Here is a 22,087-nt window from a genome sequence, read left to right as displayed (position 1 = left end):
CATCTAATATTGTACGTTGGCTCCGCATAAGTGAACCACAACAAGCAGCGATGAGGTGCGAAGCTGTTGTGGCGGTACGGTTTTCGAGACTGGAGGCAAAATACATGAGTATTCACGTTTGTTTCAATATTTGCATAGTTCACTTTAATACCCCCTTTGGCGTGTATCTCACTAACCCCACCCCTTTATATACATTATGCTGTAAAACAAAAATAATATCAGTCCGACAATCGACAGTTTGTGTCTCATTTAGGTTTAACAAGATTTTACTTCTGGTTTCATTTGCTTCTCTAAAAGTATATTTATTTTCAGACACATTTCTCGGTCGACCAGGATGCCGTTTCCAGCCTCAGATTTGGTTGCACTTGTTACAGTGACAGACAAGCAAGATGACTCACTCTGCAATGACAACATTCTATAGCAATGTTGTCCAAAGTCATACTCCACTGTTCTTGACTAATGAACATCTTCAAATCCCATCTCCTATCAAATTATTTAGACAGTGATGGATTTTCAAGTCCAACGTCTCATCACTCTCCAGATGATGAAGTTGCAAGGTCGGGTAACAGATGTTTGCTATCGTTTTAGTCTCGAGGAGGAACTGCACTTATGGACGCAAAGAAAATAATCATGGATTTAAACTTTGGTATTCCGCTATGCAGATCTCAGCAAAAATAGTAATGGGCGTAATTTCTTCGTGGGTCGGTGACTCAGTCATTATGAGATAGCCATAACATATTGTCAAAGACCAGCATTCCCACTTGGTATAATGTTTTATTCCTGTTCCATCATGATGCATAACAAAGTAAGCCTGTGGAAGTCTGGGTTTATAGGCCATCGAAGTTCAGCAATACAATTTTTCAAAATGCCAACTTTTGTCAATGTCGCAAAAATGCACACGGACCCCAACAATATCGGTCATTAACAGTCCAGACTGGACAGATTTTGCATGGTGGTACAACAGTGCACCAACTATCTGGACTAAAGGGGTCTCACCCAAGACCACATTGGACGATATTGAATGGTCAAACAGTAGATAGGGTTGACTGTGGATTACAAGATGTAGCGAAAAGCATTCACAATTTGGGTTTAAAATTGCAGGCTGGCATATCATCCAAAACCCAAGGTGGTTGCATGATATTGAATGGTTAGACAGTAGGAGGGTTGACCATGTACTATTCATATGCACTCACATAATGGAGTTTAACATTGCAGGCTGGCAGTGCATGATTCCAAACAACAGTTGATGATATTGAATGGTCAGAAAGTAGGAGGGTTGACTGTGTATTGTGCAGAGGCATTCACCACATGCTATATATAAAAGTGCATCATTCAAAACCAGTGGATGATATTGACGGGTTATACAGTAGGCAGGTCGACCGTGAACTGAGACAATGCATCCACATGACATGAATACTAGATTCATTCACCACATGATTTTATAATGTAAGCTGGAAAAAAATACACCCGTCATTAAAAACCACATTGGATTATATTGAGTGGTCAGACAGTAGGAGGGTTGACCATGTTCTATGTAAATGCATTCACCACATGATATAGTGCAGGCTGGCCTACACTACCGCAACATTCAAAACCACAGTGGATAATAATGAATGGTCAAACAGTAGGAGGATTGACCGTTCCCTGCTTAAGTATAAAGTGCAGCATCCTTATTTGGAAAAAGAACTTATCAAACTGACATTAGATGTTAATTTTCTTCTGAATAGGCCTTTAATATTTTAATTACACTCTTTACACAATCCATACTGTATATTAAAACTGTAGTAACAACATCTTTAAACACTCAACTCAAACCACACATTATCTGTTAATTCACATCTCAACATGTCTTAAAATCTATAAAATTTTGCACTTGTGCGACATTTATACTTGTACTATTAAAAATGAGTCGTACAAAATGGAAAAAAGGACAGCTTTTTCAAACTGCTAACCAAACAAAATGACCTGTGGAATAAATGTGAAATTGTTTCATGGCCTCATGTTTCCGCCCAAGCAGAGTCTTTCTCAGAGGGTATGCTTGGGTCACAATGACCTTTCATCACCAGTTTGTGCAAAGAATTATAAATAAAATAGCAGTACACAACCAATTTTCCATAGGTGGAACCTGTTATAGTAATTTGCCTCAACTGAATGTCTTAACTCGTACATGATTTTTAAACTCACGAGGCCTGAAAATGTTCCATTCACATTACCTCCGCTCATTTTGATAAAACCTGTAAACCACACAAAAAGTGCTAAGCACATACAAATCTTGCTTAACCAATACTGGGTTCCAGTCCAAATTCCACAAAGTTTACATTGTTGCAACTGGGGCTCCACTTGTCTTGTGCTTAGCAAAGAAATTTGCTAAGCAGTATTTTCTGCTTAACACCGTCATAAGATTTTGCCCTGGTCTTTCGAATGGTAAGCAGTTTTTCGCAAGCTTGTCCATTCCTCAGTCAACCATTTATTAGTTATTTTTCAAATATTCTTTACTTTTACAGGGGTGGGGGCTGTTCCACTTTCCCCATACTGAGTTCTCTTACAGACTTCTGTCACATTCAATTTGGAAAATTAAACAAATTCTGGAAGGTTATAAACATTTTTTTAACAACAAGTAATGCTTGAAGTACAATGTAGACCACAGGTCTTGTCCTGTTACGCCAAGGTTCTTTTGGAAGGATAAAAGCTAATTTTCATGAAATGAACACTAAATCATTCAGAGGGATGCTTGGTCCCTTGGTATACCTTGCCAAATAGATTTATTTGCTTTCACATCTGACATAACTAGCGTCAATACAGGATAAATAGGAAATAAGATGAAACATTAAAGTTTAAGATGTGGGAGGGTAGGGACTGGAAACCTAATCCAATCCATACAAGGCAATGGTCTCAGGTGGGAATCGCACCAGGGTTGACAGAATTCTGACTGGCACCCCTGAAAAAAAATTTAAAGAAAAAAAAAATAACAAAAAAAGGAAGACCACCAACAGAGGTCTATATATAGCTCAGATGGTAATGCGTAATACCAAAATCCAGAGGTCAGTGTTTCAAATCCCATTCTAGTGTATTTCTCTTTTTTTCAACCCCAAAGTATTTTAAATTTATCCAGCCAGTTTCCCTTGTGGTTCACTACTTCATGAATTGAAACTAAATACTCGTCACCAAAAATCCCTCCCATGACAATCATTTATCATGTCTTTAAGACAGTTTGTGGTTTATTACTTGATATAATTTTATGTATATCTTGAAGATAATAGTTGGGAGACAGTGAAGCGAGCGACCCATCCTTGAACCCATTTATCAATTGATGGTTGGTTTATCTTCGTCCGTGTTGAAATCATTACCATCCAACTCTGAAATTGCTGAGACATTGCCAAACTCCCCAAGTACAACTCACATTCCATCCTGACTTATCGACCTCTAACTGACCCCATAACGTGGGAGACTACTTCTATATTGATTAAGACTGATAAAATATTAATCAAGTGTCAATGTTTAAGTGCATTCTTTCGTGTGTAATCGCATTCTTAAGACATTTTGCTACTTACACGGTCACTTCAAACTTCCGGTGTGACCGTCCCCCGCTCATCAAACTTAAGGGCAATCAATTTATGACTCTTGAATACACTTTAAGAAGACTTAATTGTTTTTCAACCGATGGGTTCCAACTTCATGAAACCTGTAAGCTAAACAGCCTACAGGGTGGCCATTCATTCTGATTAAAAAAGCACTGCTTAACGTAATCAAAACAAAACTGCTTACTCGATGGCAGTTCTTGTAAGCAGATTCCATTTCATTTAAATTATTAACTGTACTAGCCAAGAACCCAATGGATAGAAACCAAGGAAGGAGGTTTCAGTTTGATAGCTTAGAGGAAACCCTAGAGAATTATTCCAAGGAAAACTCATGCAATCTGATAGGGATTGACAACCCAATCCAAAAAGTGCCTCCGGCAGGATGCGAACAAGAGCCGCAGAGGTTGAAGGCAAGGAGAGATATATCACTACGCCAACCTGACCACCCGTTGAAGTAAGAGATGCAGCAATGCATATTTTCATTGCTAAATCAAAACTCACCATTAAATATTCACAAAATCCACTTGTACTCGTACACATCTGTCTCAATAGGCACAAAAAAGCTTACAATGAACAGCTTTATATTAAATTGGACTTGGGGCATTTTGTGATGCAATCTGTGAGAAAAACCTGCACATTGCAAAACTGGTAAGAGCTGTGGGTACCATTACACAATGAAACAAAGGTCCCAACAACATTATTCTTCATTGAACTGGGTCCCCACAAGTGGATTCTTTAGAAAAGAGAATAATAGCACAACAATAGCAAGTCCCTACAACTCTATGTATAAAAGTATGTTTGTGTTTGTGAAAGAGAAAACAGAATAAGCTGTTGCAAGCTGCTTACCAACCAAATGGACCTACACATTCAATGTATGCCATACAACTTGTGTAAATAAATAAAAAATAGTTAATGGCCTGATGTTTTGACCCTAGCAGAGTCTCTCTTGAAGGCTAGATGACACAACACAACCATCATTTAGCCTTTGAGAAAGACTTTGCTGGCGTGGAAAACGTCAGGCCATTAACTAGTTTTTGCACTTGTTAAGTGTTTGTGAAAGTTACCACTTTACATGCATCGACTCAGTCTCGGACCAAGTAATGTCAAAAAACTACTTCCCACCTCTAGAAACATTTTGAGCTCTGAGGCCAGTGTCAATAACAAGCCAAGTCCAAATTGGCAGCAATGGCTACCGCTACGGCTTTGGCTAGATTTCCAAATCATCATCATCATCATCATCATCATGCGTTAAAGTATAGGACATCCTGGACATCCTTACCGACACCCTTAGCAACAGTGGTAACCATAGCAGTACATGTACACGTGTACATGTAGCACCAATTTGGATACGGCCACAGTTTTTAGTGTGTAAAACACAAAATGACAACATTCACTTTGTGAAGGGTCCCAGTACACATCTCCTGTTCGTACTGTGTCCCTATCACAAACTACAAGAAACATATCAGTAAGAAAACTTTACAGTTATGAATTAGTTCTTATGGTATAACACTCAAGATAAGCAGAAGAACATTATGAGACAATTTAAACAGAACCTGCATTCAAATTTTAAGAAATATCTTACACACATGAATTATTACACTCAAGACAATGCAATGCATACAATCATTCTGCTTATCATCAAATCCGCTTAGCATAGATAAATCTCACTTAGCAAAAGCAGTTTACTAACCATCCATATACATTGTGGAAGGTACATGTACCCCTTCAACTTCTTGCATATTGCTTCCCTTTAAACCTAATTTCCACTTCCTTTCCCTCGACGGTTCTGATTATCTCCGCATAGTATCACAGAAGAATTTTAATGTCTTAATTTTTTTTCTTCTTCATCTTCTCTCCATTTTCTTGTTGCATCTTAACATTCATCCCGTCTGCATCTTGAGTGGGATCGCTGACCCTAATACGACTGCATAATTTTTGTGCACCGCGGAAGAGAGACGTCACCTACACCAGTACACCGGCAATCACATTCTCTCCCCAAGCCGGCCTCTCCGTATAACTCTCCATAAATGTTTCACGATGATTTCCGTAAAGTTCATTCTCGATTTCCAGACTCCATAAATAATCTTGTTTATTTACATACAGACATTGATGAACCTAAACAGACTTTGCCTGAGAGTACACTCAATGTTGATTCATATAGAACTTGAGTACCTGTCTCAATAAGTTATGTACTAAAGCTGTATCGACCCTCTAAATCACAGAAAGACCGCAACATTTTCATTTTTTTTTTCTCTGAAAGATCGTTGACAGATGAAAGTTGAAAGCCATATAATACTCTTTTTTTGCCACACACAATAAACAAAATACATTTGACAAATGCAAATGCATGTGCTGGCAACAATGGTGGGTCCGGATGGTAACTCATTTATATCTTTTAACTTAGTATTTATTACTAATCCCTGACAGGTTTCTTTCACTCAGTGAAATGAAAGTCTATTTTTATATTATGATATATAGCTATGTAGCTATATGATATTTGTATCAATTTTGTACCCTCAACATTTCAAATATCGAGTGATGCATCTTGAATGATAGACTTTGGCACTAATATTAATTGACAACACAACAATTCGGCACCACCAAAGCTTCTGGAAGTGTTGGATATGGTAAAACCATAACGCCTTTTAAAATGAGGAGTTAGTTCAGTGATAAATACAGACTCTCAGCAGTTCCAAAATGGATCCCTTGATTTTTGGATAGTCAGCGTATTCAGAGATTGTTTGAAACTACCTGCCATATGTTGTGAATCTTTCGAAGGGCAATTTCAAGAAACCCTTGATGAAAGATTTGATTTCATGTGTGTTTATTTGGAAGGTGCCACATTCAAGCGTAGATTGATGAAACATGGCAATGCACACATGGCACAGAAGCTACCCAATGTCACTGGCTTTCATCCATACTATCCAAAATACAAAAACCTCCTCGAGAAGGAGTCTACATTCTGTCTTTTGAGCAATCAGCACATGGGGTCTATTCTCAGGCAAAGCTGTTTAATAAAACTGACCTGTGACCTGGGTCAAACCTAGGTCATGACCTCTGTCATACTTGGCACAAGATTATTGGCAGTTCGGGTCGAAGTCTAGGTGGATCAAGGGTGATCTCTCCCTGTTTAGGGAAAAACAAACAAATAAACAATATCAAGACAAAAACTTATTACTACCAGTGGTGTAGCAACTCAACATTGCGATCAGTATGCGTTGACCGTCTTCAGAAGAAAAGCTTTTCTCCTAAAACAACCGTAGCACAGCAAGAAGAGGTAAGAGGTAAGAGGAAAAGATAATATTAATAACAATATTCCTACACTTTTGTACATAAGAAAGTGTAGACAAATAAAGAGGAAAATCAAAACTAAAGAAGATGAAATCAGCTTAAAGGCAGTGGACAATATTGGTAATTACTCAAAATAATTATCAGCATAAAACCTTACTTGGTAATGAGTTATGGGGAGAGGTTGATAGTATAAAACATTGTGAGAAATGGCTCCCTCTGAAGTGACGTAGTTTACGAGAAAGAATTAATTTTCCAAGAATTTGATTTCGAGACCTCAAGTTTAGAATTTGAGGTCTCGAAATCAAGCATCTAAAAGCACACAACTTCGTGTGACAAGGTTTTTTTTTTCATCGTTATCTTGCACTTTCGATGACCAATTGAACTCAAATTTTCACAGGTTTGTTATTTTATGCATATGTTGAGATACACCAAGTGAGAAGACTTGTCTTTGACAATTACCAATAGTGTCCATTGTCTTTAAAAGGGAATCTCACATGCCTGACGTTGGCTGTATTTAGAACCACCAAACTTCATAACTTGAGCATTTTCTAAACCTCGGCTTTGGTTCCAGCCTGGCTCTGGGCTTTGTTTGACATGTTTGATGTTGGAGCATGGTGCAAATGCATACTGATCCAACATCAATAGCGAACCCGGCAACCAAGCCAGTGATAGAGCCGGGAAGCCAAAGCTGCAGCCGAAGCCACATTTTGGAAGAAGCCCATGAAATATTTTCCCATTCTGGTTACAAACATGACCAACAGAGAAATCACATCCCTCCCCTGAACTACATGTGTTACAGGAAAGACAAATTAAGTTGCTTCAGAGTGATTCCCAACTTTATACCTTCCCTTTAAAGGAACACGTTGCCTTGGATCGGTCGAGTTGGTCTTTGAAAAGCGTTCTGTAACCGTTTGTTGTAAAATGTATATGGTTAGAAAGATATTGTAAAAGTAGAATACAATGATCTACACAAATATGCCTCGAAATTGCGTGGTTTTCTTTTTACCTCGTCGACTAACACGGTCGGCCATTTATGGGAGTCAAAATTTTGACTCCCATAAATGGCCGACCGTGATAGTTCGCGACGTAAAAAGAAAACCGTGCAATTTTGAGTGATACTTGTGTGGATCATTATATTCTACTTTTAAAACATCTTTCTAACCATACACATTTCATAACAAACGGTTTCAAACGCTTTTTATAGACCAACTCGTCCGATCCAAGGCAACGTGTTCCTTTAAGTACATGTGCATGAACATGTAGGAAGAATATCAAGCCTGGTTTTCTTGAGTCCATTGAGGCAGAAATTCCCTAGGTACCAGAGAGGGGTTCGAACCCACAGGCCACAACCTTCCACATTTAAGATAACCAGACGTAGAAAAACTGTACAGCGTAAGTAAAACCTTGGAACAGTTTTGGGTTTACCTGTGGTTTAAGATTTGTATAAATTCTCATCATTCCAGCTTTCATCTTCCGTCTCTTTGATCCAGGAATCTCAATATAGAACTCGTGAGCTACATGTCCGTCTTCATCATAGAACTCGGAACTGTTTCAGAAAAAGAAGAAGAAAAAACACCAATCAGAATCATTGTTCGAAATGTCATTTCCTAAAATTAACATTGAAATCCCTTAAAACCATAATTACACTGGACTTTTTGCCTTCAGGTGACCTTCGTCACAGCCCAAGTTTTTGTCACCCCAGATTGGAAAACTTTAGAAAGCCATAAGTGCAAATCAAGAATAGATCGCTATGTTTGGTAACAATGTCACAAAATTTGTTAATTTTTTTTAAAACAAAGCAACTTATCATGAGAGGTATTTTATTTAATTGAAAATTTGCAGAAAATGTTGAATTTTGTTGAATCATCTGTTTTTACGATTGAGTGCTTTACTAACATTCGGCCGACCAAGGCAACCAAGGCGGTTTGTTCATCAACAAAAGAAAGGTCTATAAACCATATTGAACATGACGCCGCGCGGCTCAAATATCTGACCTACAAGATGGCATCTATGCGTGTGTGTGTGTGGTGCGTGCATGTGCCGTAGAAATCAAACCGGGAGTGTTGGGTGCTGCGTGCTGTGATGATGTACGGGTTTAGACGCGCATACGGTTTGCCCTACAAGATGGCGACTTTTCATAGCAAAAAGGGCTTTCAATACGATCTATATCCTACTTAGATTTAAGATTAATAATAATAATTACACAGCATTTACAAAGGCGCACTAAATCTGGTGTAAAACCATTCAAAGGCGCCGGTCAAGATGGAAAAGAGGGAATTCTCAAGTGTTAGGGAAAGCAAGTGTGAACAGGTGTGTCTTGAGTTGCTGCTAAAAGATGGAGATGTTATGTATTTCCCTGAGGTTTTCAGGGAGTGAATTCCAGAGCCTGGGTGCTGTAATGGAAAAACCCCTGATTGGAATGCTTGACCTTGTGACTCGTTCTGGGTGAGCTGACAACAGCAACTGAGTCCAGCTCTGGTGTTTCTGTTCAGAGAGTGTGGGTTCGAGTCCCAGTGACACTTGTGTCCTACAAGCAACATATTGTGCTCAGTTTTTTGGATGGGACGTACTGTCGTACATGTACATGTTACATGTTACAAAGCCATTGGTCCTGTGTGTTTTGTATGCATAAAGAACCACAGCCACAGCCACAGCACCTTGTAAACGATTACACGGTGCAACATGTACATTTTCGCTTACTCTCATACTTCAAAATGTACACTACAATACTGTAGTAGGAAAAAACTGAATGTTAAAGCGCCTTGAGCGTCACTGAGTGATGGATATGAGCACTATAAAGAAGCCACTATTATTATTATGAACACATGCTTTTTGGGTCTACATTTGTACCCCTTACAGATATTTGTACCCCTGTACATACAGATATTTGTACCCCTGTACATACAAACATTTGTACCCCTGTACATACAGACATTTGTACCCCAGTACATACAGACATTTGTAGCCCTGTACATACAGACATTTGTAGCCCTGTACATACAGACATTTGTAGCCCTGTACATACATACATTTGTACCCCTGTACATACAGACATTTGTACCCCTGTACATACAGACATTTGTAGCCCTGTACATACAGACATTTGTAGCCCTGTACATACAGACATTTGTACCCCTGTACATACAGACATTTGTACCCCTGTACATACATACATTTGTACCCCTGTACATACAGACATTTGTACCCCTGTACATACAGACATTTGTACCCCTGTACATACAGACATTTGTACCCCTGTACATACAGACATTTGTACCCCTGTACATACAGACATTTGTACCCCTGTACATACAGACATTTGTACCCCTGTACATACAGACATTTGTACCCCTGTACATACAGACATTTGTACCCCTGTACATACAGACCTTCTAAATCCTTCATTTAGGCAGAGAGGACATTGGGTCACTTTCTCATTCTCAAAAAACCTACATGTACATGTACATGTACCTCCCAGCGTTCTGTAAACAGTGGTTCGCTGGCCAAATTCAAGTTAAACATTGGAGGACTTCACTCCAAGTTTTGAAAAGCATCTTAATTTGAATGTATGGACAAGAGCAAAAGCATAGGGAGTAGGGACTAGTGAATGGACAAGCTAACTGGTCCTGTTGCCTAGTCCATGTAGTCACTGAAAACTGAACAAGTGAAGGGCAAACCCTCATTATGGTCACTTCAGACCTGCCTCCATGCCCCTGGTCATTTATTGCCTTGGTGCCATTGAAATGGACAGTAGAAATTTACAAAATCCTCATACATTAGGGTGCCCTTTACCTAAGAGAAAAGGGCTCTTGCCCTTTCCAAACGAAGCATACAGGCCTAGTAACTCAAACCCAAAACTGTTGCACTCTGATTATGATGGTATGAAGTCAGACTTTGATGTGTCCAGAATGGTTATAGGGCTAATTAGTGACCAAAGGGAGATGGCAATAAATCGTCCTTTAATCACTTCCCTTTTGACTAATCACAGCTGCTATAACAATACAATCTAACTTTAGTGATCAGAATATCACCTGCCATTCTTTAGTTTTATTCCAGGCAGATACTATACTAGACTTGTGGACAAGTCGTTATTGGTATGTTGTGATGAGATAGTTCAGTCAAGGTGATGGCATCATGGTTCAGGTTTCCCCGTTAAAATACTGCCATTGCTAATGTAGATCACTGCTCACTCGCGTGAAGCTGCTGGCTGAAGATTGGACCGTAGTCGTGATAGGCGAAAAAATCGCCAGTGTAACGGGATTAATGGTGGAATCCCGGCGAGAGTTGGAACGCTATCACCTGCGACAGACATTTAACGACTTGTTCACAAGTCTAGGCAGATAAGGAGAGATTACAACCGCTAAAGTTATTTGTATATAACAACGGAGTCTTGTGTTGCCAATGCTGCAATAAGGAACTCAAGTTGCTGAAAAAAATATAAAGATCAATAAAAGATAAAAGAATGATAATTTGTTTACCTGACACAATAAAAACAAATGGAATCAGAAACTAAATTACAAATCATACAGGAAAGAGCCACATACGTTGGTTTTATAGGTAACTCTAGAAAGTCTCTTGAATTTTAATCACACAAAAAGAGCCACAAGGGAGCAATTAGATTGATAGATAAACTAAATAACTGATGTCGAAAGACAACGTTCACATTTCACATCGCACAATTTCAGTTCAATTACAGAAATAATACCTATGATTGAAATTCAATAAATGAAAGATAGGAAACAAAAGTAAATTCTCATTTCATTATCTCGATAGTCTGCGCATTCTGCACTCTTTGATGCAGTACAGTCCCATTCCAGCAAAAGGACAAGTACACATGAACGCAGCTGTATATACACAAGGTTCCGCCTAGGAGTAGGAGTTCTTTAAAGGCTAAAGGGAGGGGGGGGGGGGGTTGTAGCGGCAAAGGCAGCAGCAGGCAAAGGGGGGGGGGGGGTTGTAGCGGCAAAGGCAGCAGCAGGCAAAGTCAAAGGTTACTACAGATTTTTTTTTTCATTTGATCAGTTATATGGAAACTGAAAAGCGAACACAAAAGGTCTCCATAGAGGAATTTGAAAAACAGGGGTGCTACATGTACACAAGGACATTTCTGTACATCTACAGATGAGAGGTTCTTAGCTACACATACAGGAACAAAGGAGAGACGTTTTCTTCTCCATCTCAGCCAGCAATTCACAGCCTTCAAGATCATGATTTTTAAGATTCCGTTAACATGTTTTAAAAAAGCTTTTCTGACAGATTGATTTTTCTCCACATTATCGCCTTTAAATTTCCAGGCAAACAATGCATGAAGTCCACTGAATAATTTGTATCACTGTTGGATTTTCATTCAAATAAATCTACAATATCAGAATTACAATACAATCTACAATATCAAAAAGTGCACCACTCACAGTAAGGCACTCAGACAAAGTCGCTGTCTTCAATCTAACATTGTTGCATTTGAATTTCCAAGCATACATTGCATGAAATCCACTGAATAACTTTTATTACAGAATGGATTTTCATTAAAATCAAGAGTATCAAGATTACAAAGAAATTAAAAAAGCATCACCAGACGCACTCAGACAAAGTCTTCTTAATCTAACATTGTTGCATTTTAATTTCCAAGCATGCATGAAATTCACTGAATAATTTAACCTGTATACATAAATTACAATCGGATTTTCATCCACTGAATAACAAGTACAGAATGGATTCATTAAAATCAAGAATATCGAGATTACAAAGAAATTAAAAAAGCGTCACCCGACGCATTCAGACAAAGTCTTTTTAATCTAACATTGTTGCATTTTAATTTCCAAGCATGCATGAAATTCACTGAATAATTTAACCTAGGTACACATTTAAATTACAGTTGGATTTTCATTCAAATCAAGAACACCCTATTAGGCCTACCGAGAAATGAAAAAAAGTGTCACCACAGGAAAAGTACATGTAGAAAGGCATTCGGACAAAGTCGCAGTTTTCTTTCTTCAATCAAAATTATGACCTACTGTACATTGGTACACGTCAACAGAAATCCGATCTAATCCAACCATTTAATCCATGACGACTTCTCTCCCATCAGTCACCCATATTAACCTAATTCTTTTTCCTTGAATCCCAACAGACCATAAAGCTTATTTTTGCTGCTAACTTTCTGGCATCGCTTTCCAACTCACTTGAGTATTGGCAATCTTGATTGGTTTGTGGTAAATGTGTCATTGTGGATTGAGTCAGAGTGCTTGTATTGCTTTGGCTGAGCGGGTTAACGCCAATACTGGTTAATGCTCTAGACATGCTAGATGGTTTTAGCGGCAATTCCCTTACCATCAAGTACTGCTGTACTTGGGAAAGGGTCGAGGTAAACAAATTCATAATATTACTATTACACAGTGCTTTGCAGACCTACATGTAAAGGGCGTCCCAAAGCACCCATTTTAAATATTTTTTTCTACAGGTATGAAGACCTATATTTGGAATTATAAGACCCTATTTAGTACATTGTACTTTCACCTTGCAAAAATGATACATGTGCTGTGGGCTGTGATGATGCAAACTTTATGCAGCCAACCATGCCAGAAACACTGGGGCATACCTCCTTCTCTTTTAAACGATTAATGACGAGGTTCTTTTACATTTATTCCAAAAAACACAGGACCTACATACTGTACTATGTATGTACTGTTTTCAACTCATCTGAAGGACGAAGCAGTAATGGTGAGAAGTCTTACTTGGTGCCAAGACGGGATTAGAACCTACACTCTGTTGATCAGAAACACCAGTGCATCTAGGAACTGGTCGCCCAGCCACAACACACCAAGTTGGCTTGAGCCTCCATGTAGGAACAAAAGCTATTCATAAACATTACAGGGCTGGTGCAGGCCTGTGTGCCTCATTTTTTAAAAGGGCGAGGGCACCAAGGCATTCTCTCCTTGGTAAAGGGCACCCTATAAGGAACTTGTAAATTTCTACTGGAGCATTTCAAGAGAAGGGCACCAAGGCAATGACCAGAGGACATGTAGAGGCAATCGCCTTTGTTGCCTCCTTGAAGTGTCAGGCCTGCTTGTGATACGGATTGGTATTGATAGCAGGCTTTGAATTAAAAACAGAGGCCTCTGTTTCCCCCGTCTTGGCCTCGGTGTTCAATCAACAGACTCCCATAGACTTTAAGAATTGTTGTTAGATGTGCCCTTTGCAAAAAGAAAATGGACTTGCCCTCACAAAGATGACATTTCAAGCCTGTTGTAAATGTACAACCTGTACTAACATGACTAAGGAAAATGGACTTGTCCTCTAATCAAAGATGTCATTATAAGCCCATGTACAATGTGTGTAGACTGAACACTGTAGTGGTGGTAGTATGGGCAAAACTCTGGTAGAGTTATAAAATATCCAGTACAGTGTTCATCCTTAGCAGTTTTGGAAGAATTCAGTGGCCATCATACACGCTGCCAACTGCCAACGCTGCCAACACCCCCCCCCCCCCAAACCTTCTAATCCACTTTTTTTTCAACTCGAGTAAAGCTCGGCAACGTCAAGCCAAGGCAGACCAGAAAGCTATTAATTGGATCTGCATAAAATTGCCCAAGGCAACTTTCTCGACGAACCTGACCTGACGAACATCACGCATACAGATGTTTCATCTGCACCCCCACAGGTATACCGTGTACATGAACCCAAATGCCCCTTAAAGGCGAGTCAATATTGACATGAATGAGAGCCAATGACATGAATGAGAGCCAAACCGAGGCTAAGAGGGAATTTGCTAGACCCAACAAGCATGACACCTGTATATGGTATACATGGTATAGATTTGACATGCACTACAATTCTTCCTACATTGTAACTCTTACCATGTCAAAATTAGGCCCCAAATAAAAAAGCACTAGAGTTGGGACAAGTGTTGTACAATGTAATAATGTACAGTGTAGGTTGTATTTATTTAGGCTTGGAATTACACATAAGCTACAGGGGCCATGGCCTGCACTGTGGCCCCTCCTGGCCTTGATGCCCCTTCAAATGTTTTTCATAGACTTTTCAGATGGAAAATGAAAATGGCCTTGCCCTCTTAAAAAGTAACATTCTAGGCATCATGTTTAATGTTAAAAATATAAAATGTGTCAGTCAGTGTGGCAGTCATTGCAAATCCGATGTAGTACTCTCTTTCACTGTGTTGCATTTGCCAAGTGTACATGTGCACCCCCCCCCCCCCCTTTGTAAGGTTAAATCCCCAGTGCCGGAGCCTCGAGCCCCGAAATTTACAAAACAATCCTAGATTTGGAATGTAGCCTATAGACATGATAATAGTGTGAAGTACATCTCTGGTTTTTAAAAAGAGTAAATTTATAATAAATGTAGTAGTTCTACATAGTTTTCAAGAGACATTGAAAATAGGATGCAGTACACACTACCTAATCGAACAATGTTATTGCATAGTACATTGGTAGTTTTTGTAGTGGGGTACTAGTATTTCATTGCTTCTTCTACTCCTACATGTAAGTTAGTTGGGTTTCACAGTTTCGTTTCAGCGTACGCAATGTCAAAATCTACAGTGTAAAAAGCCTTCAATGAATGTGAACGGAACTCCTTCGTGCCCTTTGTCAATAATTTAAGTCACGGCTTGGATTGCGGTCACGGCTTGGGTAGAAGCGGTCACGGCTGGTGATATTAATGAACACATCCAAGAAACTGACACAATCTTAATTGGCACGCACATTACCATGTACTTGCACATCACACACGATTTATGCAATATCAGTTTTTGGGTGGAAATTTGATAATTTCATAACATCAAAAATGATGTTTGTTACTGGCAGCGGTGTCCTGTGTCAGTAATAAAGGCCCCTGAGGTGCAATAATGATTAGCTGCGTTCGAGGTGATGTTTAATTAAGAATTGACCTTCAACCATGTTCACACGAGGTACAACATGATCTTGGGTGGGTTACTTCATAAGTAAAACACTACTGAGATACCAAGTAATACCGTATTACACAACTCACACACACACACACATACAGACAAAGTCACAGAGGCCAACTGGTTAGACTGCAAGACTTGCAATCACAAGGTTGTGGGTTCGAATCCCCCAGCTAAGTAATTAGTATTTTACACAACTCACATGACATGACAGACAAAGTCACCATGGCAAAGTGGTTCGAATCCCCCAGCTATCGCTGATTTCACAATGACTAGAAAAAATATTGTCATCTAGCATGTCTTAGTTACTGAATCACAATTTCTTGATTTGTGCAGTTCATAATCATAGACGTTAAACCAATGCTTGTACAGTATGAGAGAGATTGGCTGTTGCCAGCTTCGCCTTTACTGTGGGAGTTTACTGAGTTCTCTTGATGGGAAGATCATCTAATCAAACAAACAAATAGACAATGAAAAGTCATGGTTTAGAGCATCAAACTCAGTGGGGGGGGGGGGGAGTTTGAATGGGTTCGATTCCCGATCTTGTAATTTTTGTTTATTAGGAAAGACGTACATGTTCTCATCACAAAGGCTGAGAGTGCATCATTGTTGATGTGAATGATGTAAGCCTCAGGCTCAACACATGTGCACCAACTTGGCTACTGGTGCCATTTTATTTTATTATTTGGCAGCCATTTCAAAAGTGTAGTTTTTTTTTGAGATACCCATCACATCATTTAAAAACCCAAAGTGTACGAATATTGAATTGTCAAGCAGATGGGTGGGGGCGGGGGTGATACAAAATGTATCCACATAGTTGTAAACTCATGAACTGTACAGTACAGTAATGCACTTTTCCTTTCAGAATTAATCCCAAAACTAAAGAGAGACTGTTCAAATGACTCACAAATGATGCATTCTCCACCTGTCCACACAAGCCTGGCTTTACACAATGTAGACATCTGTACAAAAGTGGGGTAACTGTGCACTACCTGCCAACTGAAAACCTCCTGGTGAACTTTAATGAAAGGGAAGGCACACGTTTGGTAATTACTCAAAACAAATATTACCTTAAAAACTGACTTGGTAACAAGCATTGGAGAGCTGTTGATAGTATACAACATTGTGGGAAATGACTCCCTCTGAAGTAACTATTTTTTGAGAAAGAGGTAATTTCTCACTAAAATAATAAACGAATTCTAGCTAGAAGTCTTTTATTCTTATCTGAAAGCACACAAATTCGTCCAAGAGGGGTGTTTTTTTCTTTCATCATTTCCTCAGCCTTGATGACCATTGGAGCCCAAATTTTCAAAGGCTTGTTATTACATGTACGTGGTTCTGATGGGATACACCAAGTGAGAAGACTGGTCTTTGACAATTACCAAACGTGTACCCTCCCTTGAAAGTCAAGTGTAACCTGTAGAAATTTACTTTCAAAAGGCGGTAGCGTTTTTGAGATTGCCAAAAGGTTGTCTTAGCATGAAACATAAAAATCTGTGTTTGGAATACTACACAATCTGAGCAAGGTAAAATTCTTTTTTTTTAATTCCTCTTTTTAGAACTACATTCTTTTGTCAACTCATAAAGATTTGTTTCTCAAAATGTCAATTTTTTTTTATTATTAAGAACTGGAGTGCACTTTCCTAAGTACACTTGTAATGGTAATTACTTTCAACATTTGAGTAAATTACCAGAAGGCGTATGAGTACCCTCCTTTTAAACTCTAGTTTTTCAAGGCTTTTGCCTCACAACTGTACAACAACCCAGAATTTATTGAAGGCAGCCACAGACGCAAGTCTTTGCCGAATGATGATGATGACAGGCTTCATCATCACAGTCCCATCCCCAAACAGACCATCGGTGAATTTCACAAAGAGTTAGGACTAGCCTTATAGCTCATCCTTACTTAGGATTAGCTTTAAGTTTATAATACCTCCTACCGACTATTTCTAAGTTCTTTGAGAAATCGACCCCGCATCCTTTAGAATCCAGGCATGATACTTCACGAAGGCAACGAAGGCGATTGCCTCCGTGTCCCCTGGTCATTGCCGTGGTGCCCTTGAAATGCTCCAATACAAATTTGCAATTTCATCATAGGGTGCCCTTTACCAAGACGAAAATGCCTTGGTGCCCTTGCCCTTTCAAAAACAAAACATACAGCCCTGAGAATCCCATTTAAGCCAAACTGTAAACATCAACTCTTTCTATTTCCTCAAGTGTAAATTATAACCTGTGCCGTGGTAGCCCAAAAACAATTCTGCTATTTAGATATCAACATAAACTTAATGTAATTATAGCAGGCCTCCAAATAACCCTTGGCACCCACAGCAAATGCCATGGTGCCCTAGCATTTGTTGTGGTGCCCTTAATGGCAAAGTACCAATAGAAATTTACATTTTCCTCACAGAGTGCCCGTTACCAGGGGGAAGTTGCTGTGCCCATTCAGGAGCAAACAGCGAAGTTCAACACAAGGCTGATAAGAAAAGATTTAATAGCCCTATTTATAATGATTCTGGACTGACATAAATTTTTAAACATGGGATGATAGTAATGACTGATCATTGAGCGCCTGAAACTTTATCTTTAAGTCTCTGGCTGTGTGGGGAATTTTTGGAGGGGCACCAAGGCCGCGGCAAGAGAAGGCCATGGTATCTGTAGACTATGCATGTAATTCCAGATCTGGTAGATATTCTTCAAAGGAAACAACAGGCCTGTATGCTTTGTTTTTGAAAGGGCAAGGGCACCAAGGCGTTTTCTCATTAGAAAAGGTTTAATGCATAATTTTAGATTAATTACAAACATTGGATCCCAGCCTGATGAACTGTACAGTGTACTTCTAGCACTGTATCATTTTATAATTATTGCTGTATTGAAAAAGAGTCTGGCATTGGGAAGACTTTGCTAGAGGGGACACTGCTACATTGTGGGCGAGGTGACTTGCATCAGAGTTGTCGAGTTGAGAAATCATTTTTCGTGCACGGAAACATTTGTTATTAACTTTAAAGAAGACAATGAAGAGATTTTCAGGTTTCGACGTGGGAGGAAAACCCTAGAAGCCCTTGGGATAATACATGCAGAACAACTCCCACAGTTAACAGTCGTGACCTGAAGAGAAAAAACATTCAATGCAAGGCTCCGGTTTGAGTTTGAACAGGGATCCCCCACAGAGATGAAACCTGGCAGGGAAGAAGACACCACAGAGGAAACCTGAATGCCAGAGAGGTCCATTGTCAAAAAGAGTCAATTAAGACTTTTTAAAGTCTTAATTGAAATTCATACAAAATTGGAAAACAATCATGACAAAACCTAGACCATGTAACTCTGGCCACCCATGGTAGCCTTAGCCTACATACATGTACTACTTTTTTTACAAATGCAACGGGACCGCAAGGGGACATCAAGCCCTTTATAAGTTTGTTGTATGCACGTTGAATAAAGTTGGTGTGTGTTTTATGTAATGCTGTGCAATGCCGCTTTGTCAACTTAGAAAATAGCCGCACACCGGTGTCTATATAGCCTTGCTCAAGGCAGTCGAATTATTCACTCCGAAAAAAGACCGCCGTTGTATAAAACCCACCCGTATTCACTCTGCGTAACATCGCACGACACGGTGCCCCCGTACACTATCCGCATGCGGAGGCCGTCAGCCCGACAGCCTTGTAGGGTCTGTGTTGAAGCCACTGACCTCATTACTTTAATAAGCGAAGAGTTCCAACGGTCAGCTCATTACCATAATGCCTGCGAAAGACGAGACATGTCTACATCATCACACACCACCACCACGGACGCTCAGCGAGCATGATAGGCGTGCATGATTGGACGTCAAAATGAATAATTCATTTGCCTCACATCCTGTGTTGTCTGATAGGTCTGACGAATGATATACATGTACACTGTACATATTCATGAGCTGCATACTAGCACATCCGAGAGCCCCCCCAATTTTTTCCACTAGTGGAATTTTTTCAATACAACACATTAAACCCGGAAGATACAGACCCGACAAGGCTGACGGCCTCTGCATGCGGTTACGATGTGACAGTGTGTATACGGGTGGGTCATGCAGTGTGATCGCACGCACCATGAACAGGGTATACGGGTGGGTTTACAGCGGCGTCTTTTCGGAGCGAATAATGCGACTGCCTTGAGCAAGACTAGTGTCTATATTATTACACTTTTTATGTTTCCATAAATAACAATATCCATGATTGACATTTACTTTGGCAAACATTTATAATCAACAACTACACTATTCATCGTGCACTGTGTACCAATTGACCTTTGTATGCTCATGTACAAGCGTAGGCCTACAGCTACATGAATAACTTCCCACAAGCACAAGTCACCACCAAAAAGGAAACATGATGCATGAGCGAGTTGAACCATGGAGGAATAAATTGGTTGAATCCAGGACGCTACATGTGCACTGTGTACCAATTGACCTTTGTATGCTCATATACAAGCGCAATTATGCATTGCTGTAGGCCTACAGCTACATGAATAACTTCCCACAAGCACAAGTCACCACCAAAAAGGAAACGTGATGCATGAGCGAGTTAAACCCAAGACGCTACATACATGTACCTTCCCAAAGCCCTGTTGCTATGCATCTACATCACAAATTAGTTGAGTACCCACATGGCACATGCGGGATGTGAAAGTCTTCACAAGAAAGTCAATCCAGGAAGTTATAACGGGGGCGTCAATTTCTATATTTTTAGAAATGATGCATGCCTCGAAATAAACCACAGCACCTACATACATGTATGTACGGCTACAGCAACAAATTAACATTTTCCCCATAATACATAGAGAGGTGCCCCTTACCAGAGGAAAAATGCAGTGCCCCTTCAAAAATTCAACATGTTCAACAGCGTACTTCGAGACCTGATAATAATATAGTGATCACCAATGTCACTCAGATCCACAGATAAAATGAACAATTCTGAACCCATATCACTTGTTTCATTGTCAGACACACAATGAAACTTCGCAGCTACTTAAACTTGGGTATAATTTCTTTTTGCAATAAATGGTACTAGTTCCTCCTGCCGACGCTGTCGGCAGGAGGGTTACAATAATAATATAGTGATCACCAATGTCACCCAGATCCACAGATAAAATGAACAATTCTGAACCCATATCACTTGTTTCATTGTCAGACACACAATGAAACTTTGAAGCTTCTTAAATTAAACTTGGGTAGGCCTATAATTTCTTTTTGCAATAAATTTTGCAATAAACGTAACCCTCCCGCCGACGCTGTCGGCGGGAGGGTTACGTTATCGCAACTATTATAATGGTACAGACCTTTACATACCATGTACTCTGTTTTTGCATTGTATTTCATGTATTTGTAGGCAAATTTTGATTGATGGATGAGTCCTGTGTGTGATGTGATGTCCAACTGAACCTGCTGGGCTAACATTTAACAAAAAAACATGCGAAAATCAACTTCACTTTTCACATAATTTTCTGTCAGACAGATGTATCACTCAGTCACTTTACCATTATTAGCGTGAAATTACCTTTTCCTCGTGCGCACAAAGGGGTTGGCTTTGAGCTTCCTGCCAACGAGCACACCTTCGCCGTCTGCACCCTCCCCCAAGTCACCCCCGTTGCTCCCGTAAAAATAGTTCGATATCGGTGAAGTAATCGAGTTCACGATTGTCGAACTCTTGTTGCCCATTATTACGGAAGCTCTTCCAGCAGAATTTCTCTGACAACGATTCTACAATGACTGGAGACTATAGTTGGCAGGTCCCTTCGGACACTATCATGAATTTAAGACGCTTTTCTTGTCTCTGTTTGTGTTGCTTTTACCGTTGTTGGTGAGACGGGTGTACTACGACGTAAGTGACTGTATGTCAGCGGCCATTTTGGAATTGTTTAGGTGTTCGTGCTATTTGCATTTCATTACTATTATCATGGAGGTAGGATTACCTACCTCCATGCTATTATTAATAATTTGCTCCGATAAAGAGTGCCGTATGATGCATGATGAAGTTATTTCTGTTTTTGCAATCAAAATAAAATTAATAAGCAGGGTGTGAATATGGAAACAATTCATGAAAAGCTTAAATTATTGTTTGTTCTTTATTTGTTTGTGTATTTTAATGTTTTGTTTAAATATACCTGTCACATTTTCACAGATTCATCGGCTAAAGCTATTAAAGATGCTATGTCAGATTTTTTGCCGATTAGACCCACAAATTCTGGTTTAAAATTCAATAGGTATTTTGATGGGGGTCGAGAAAGTTACAAGCTCTCATTTGTGCCATTGTTCGAAAAAGTCCGC

At 39.5% G+C, this 22,087-nt stretch overlaps 1 protein-coding gene across 1 annotated transcript; it reads right to left on the bottom strand.

Annotated features, from left to right (window-relative positions):
* Positions 1–1,722: 1,722 nt before the first annotated feature.
* LOC139954410 (tumor suppressor candidate 2-like) lies at positions 1,723–21,666 on the bottom strand. The gene is made up of 3 exons (XM_071954202.1): positions 21,318–21,666; positions 8,295–8,415; positions 1,723–6,704 (listed from the first exon to the last, which is right to left on the bottom strand). Exons 1-3 carry the CDS (start codon positions 21,476–21,478, stop codon positions 6,639–6,641), a joined length of 348 nt encoding a protein of 115 aa, XP_071810303.1. The 5' UTR covers positions 21,479–21,666; the 3' UTR covers positions 1,723–6,638.
* Between the last annotated feature and the right edge of the window lie 421 nt (positions 21,667–22,087).

The sequence above is a fragment of the Asterias amurensis genome, chromosome 2 (genome assembly GCF_032118995.1).
Source record: "Asterias amurensis chromosome 2, ASM3211899v1".
Taxonomy (NCBI): Eukaryota; Metazoa; Echinodermata; class Asteroidea; order Forcipulatida; family Asteriidae; genus Asterias; species Asterias amurensis.
The sequence above is the reverse complement of the archived record's forward strand: the minus strand, read 5'-3'. Positions and strand labels throughout refer to the sequence as shown.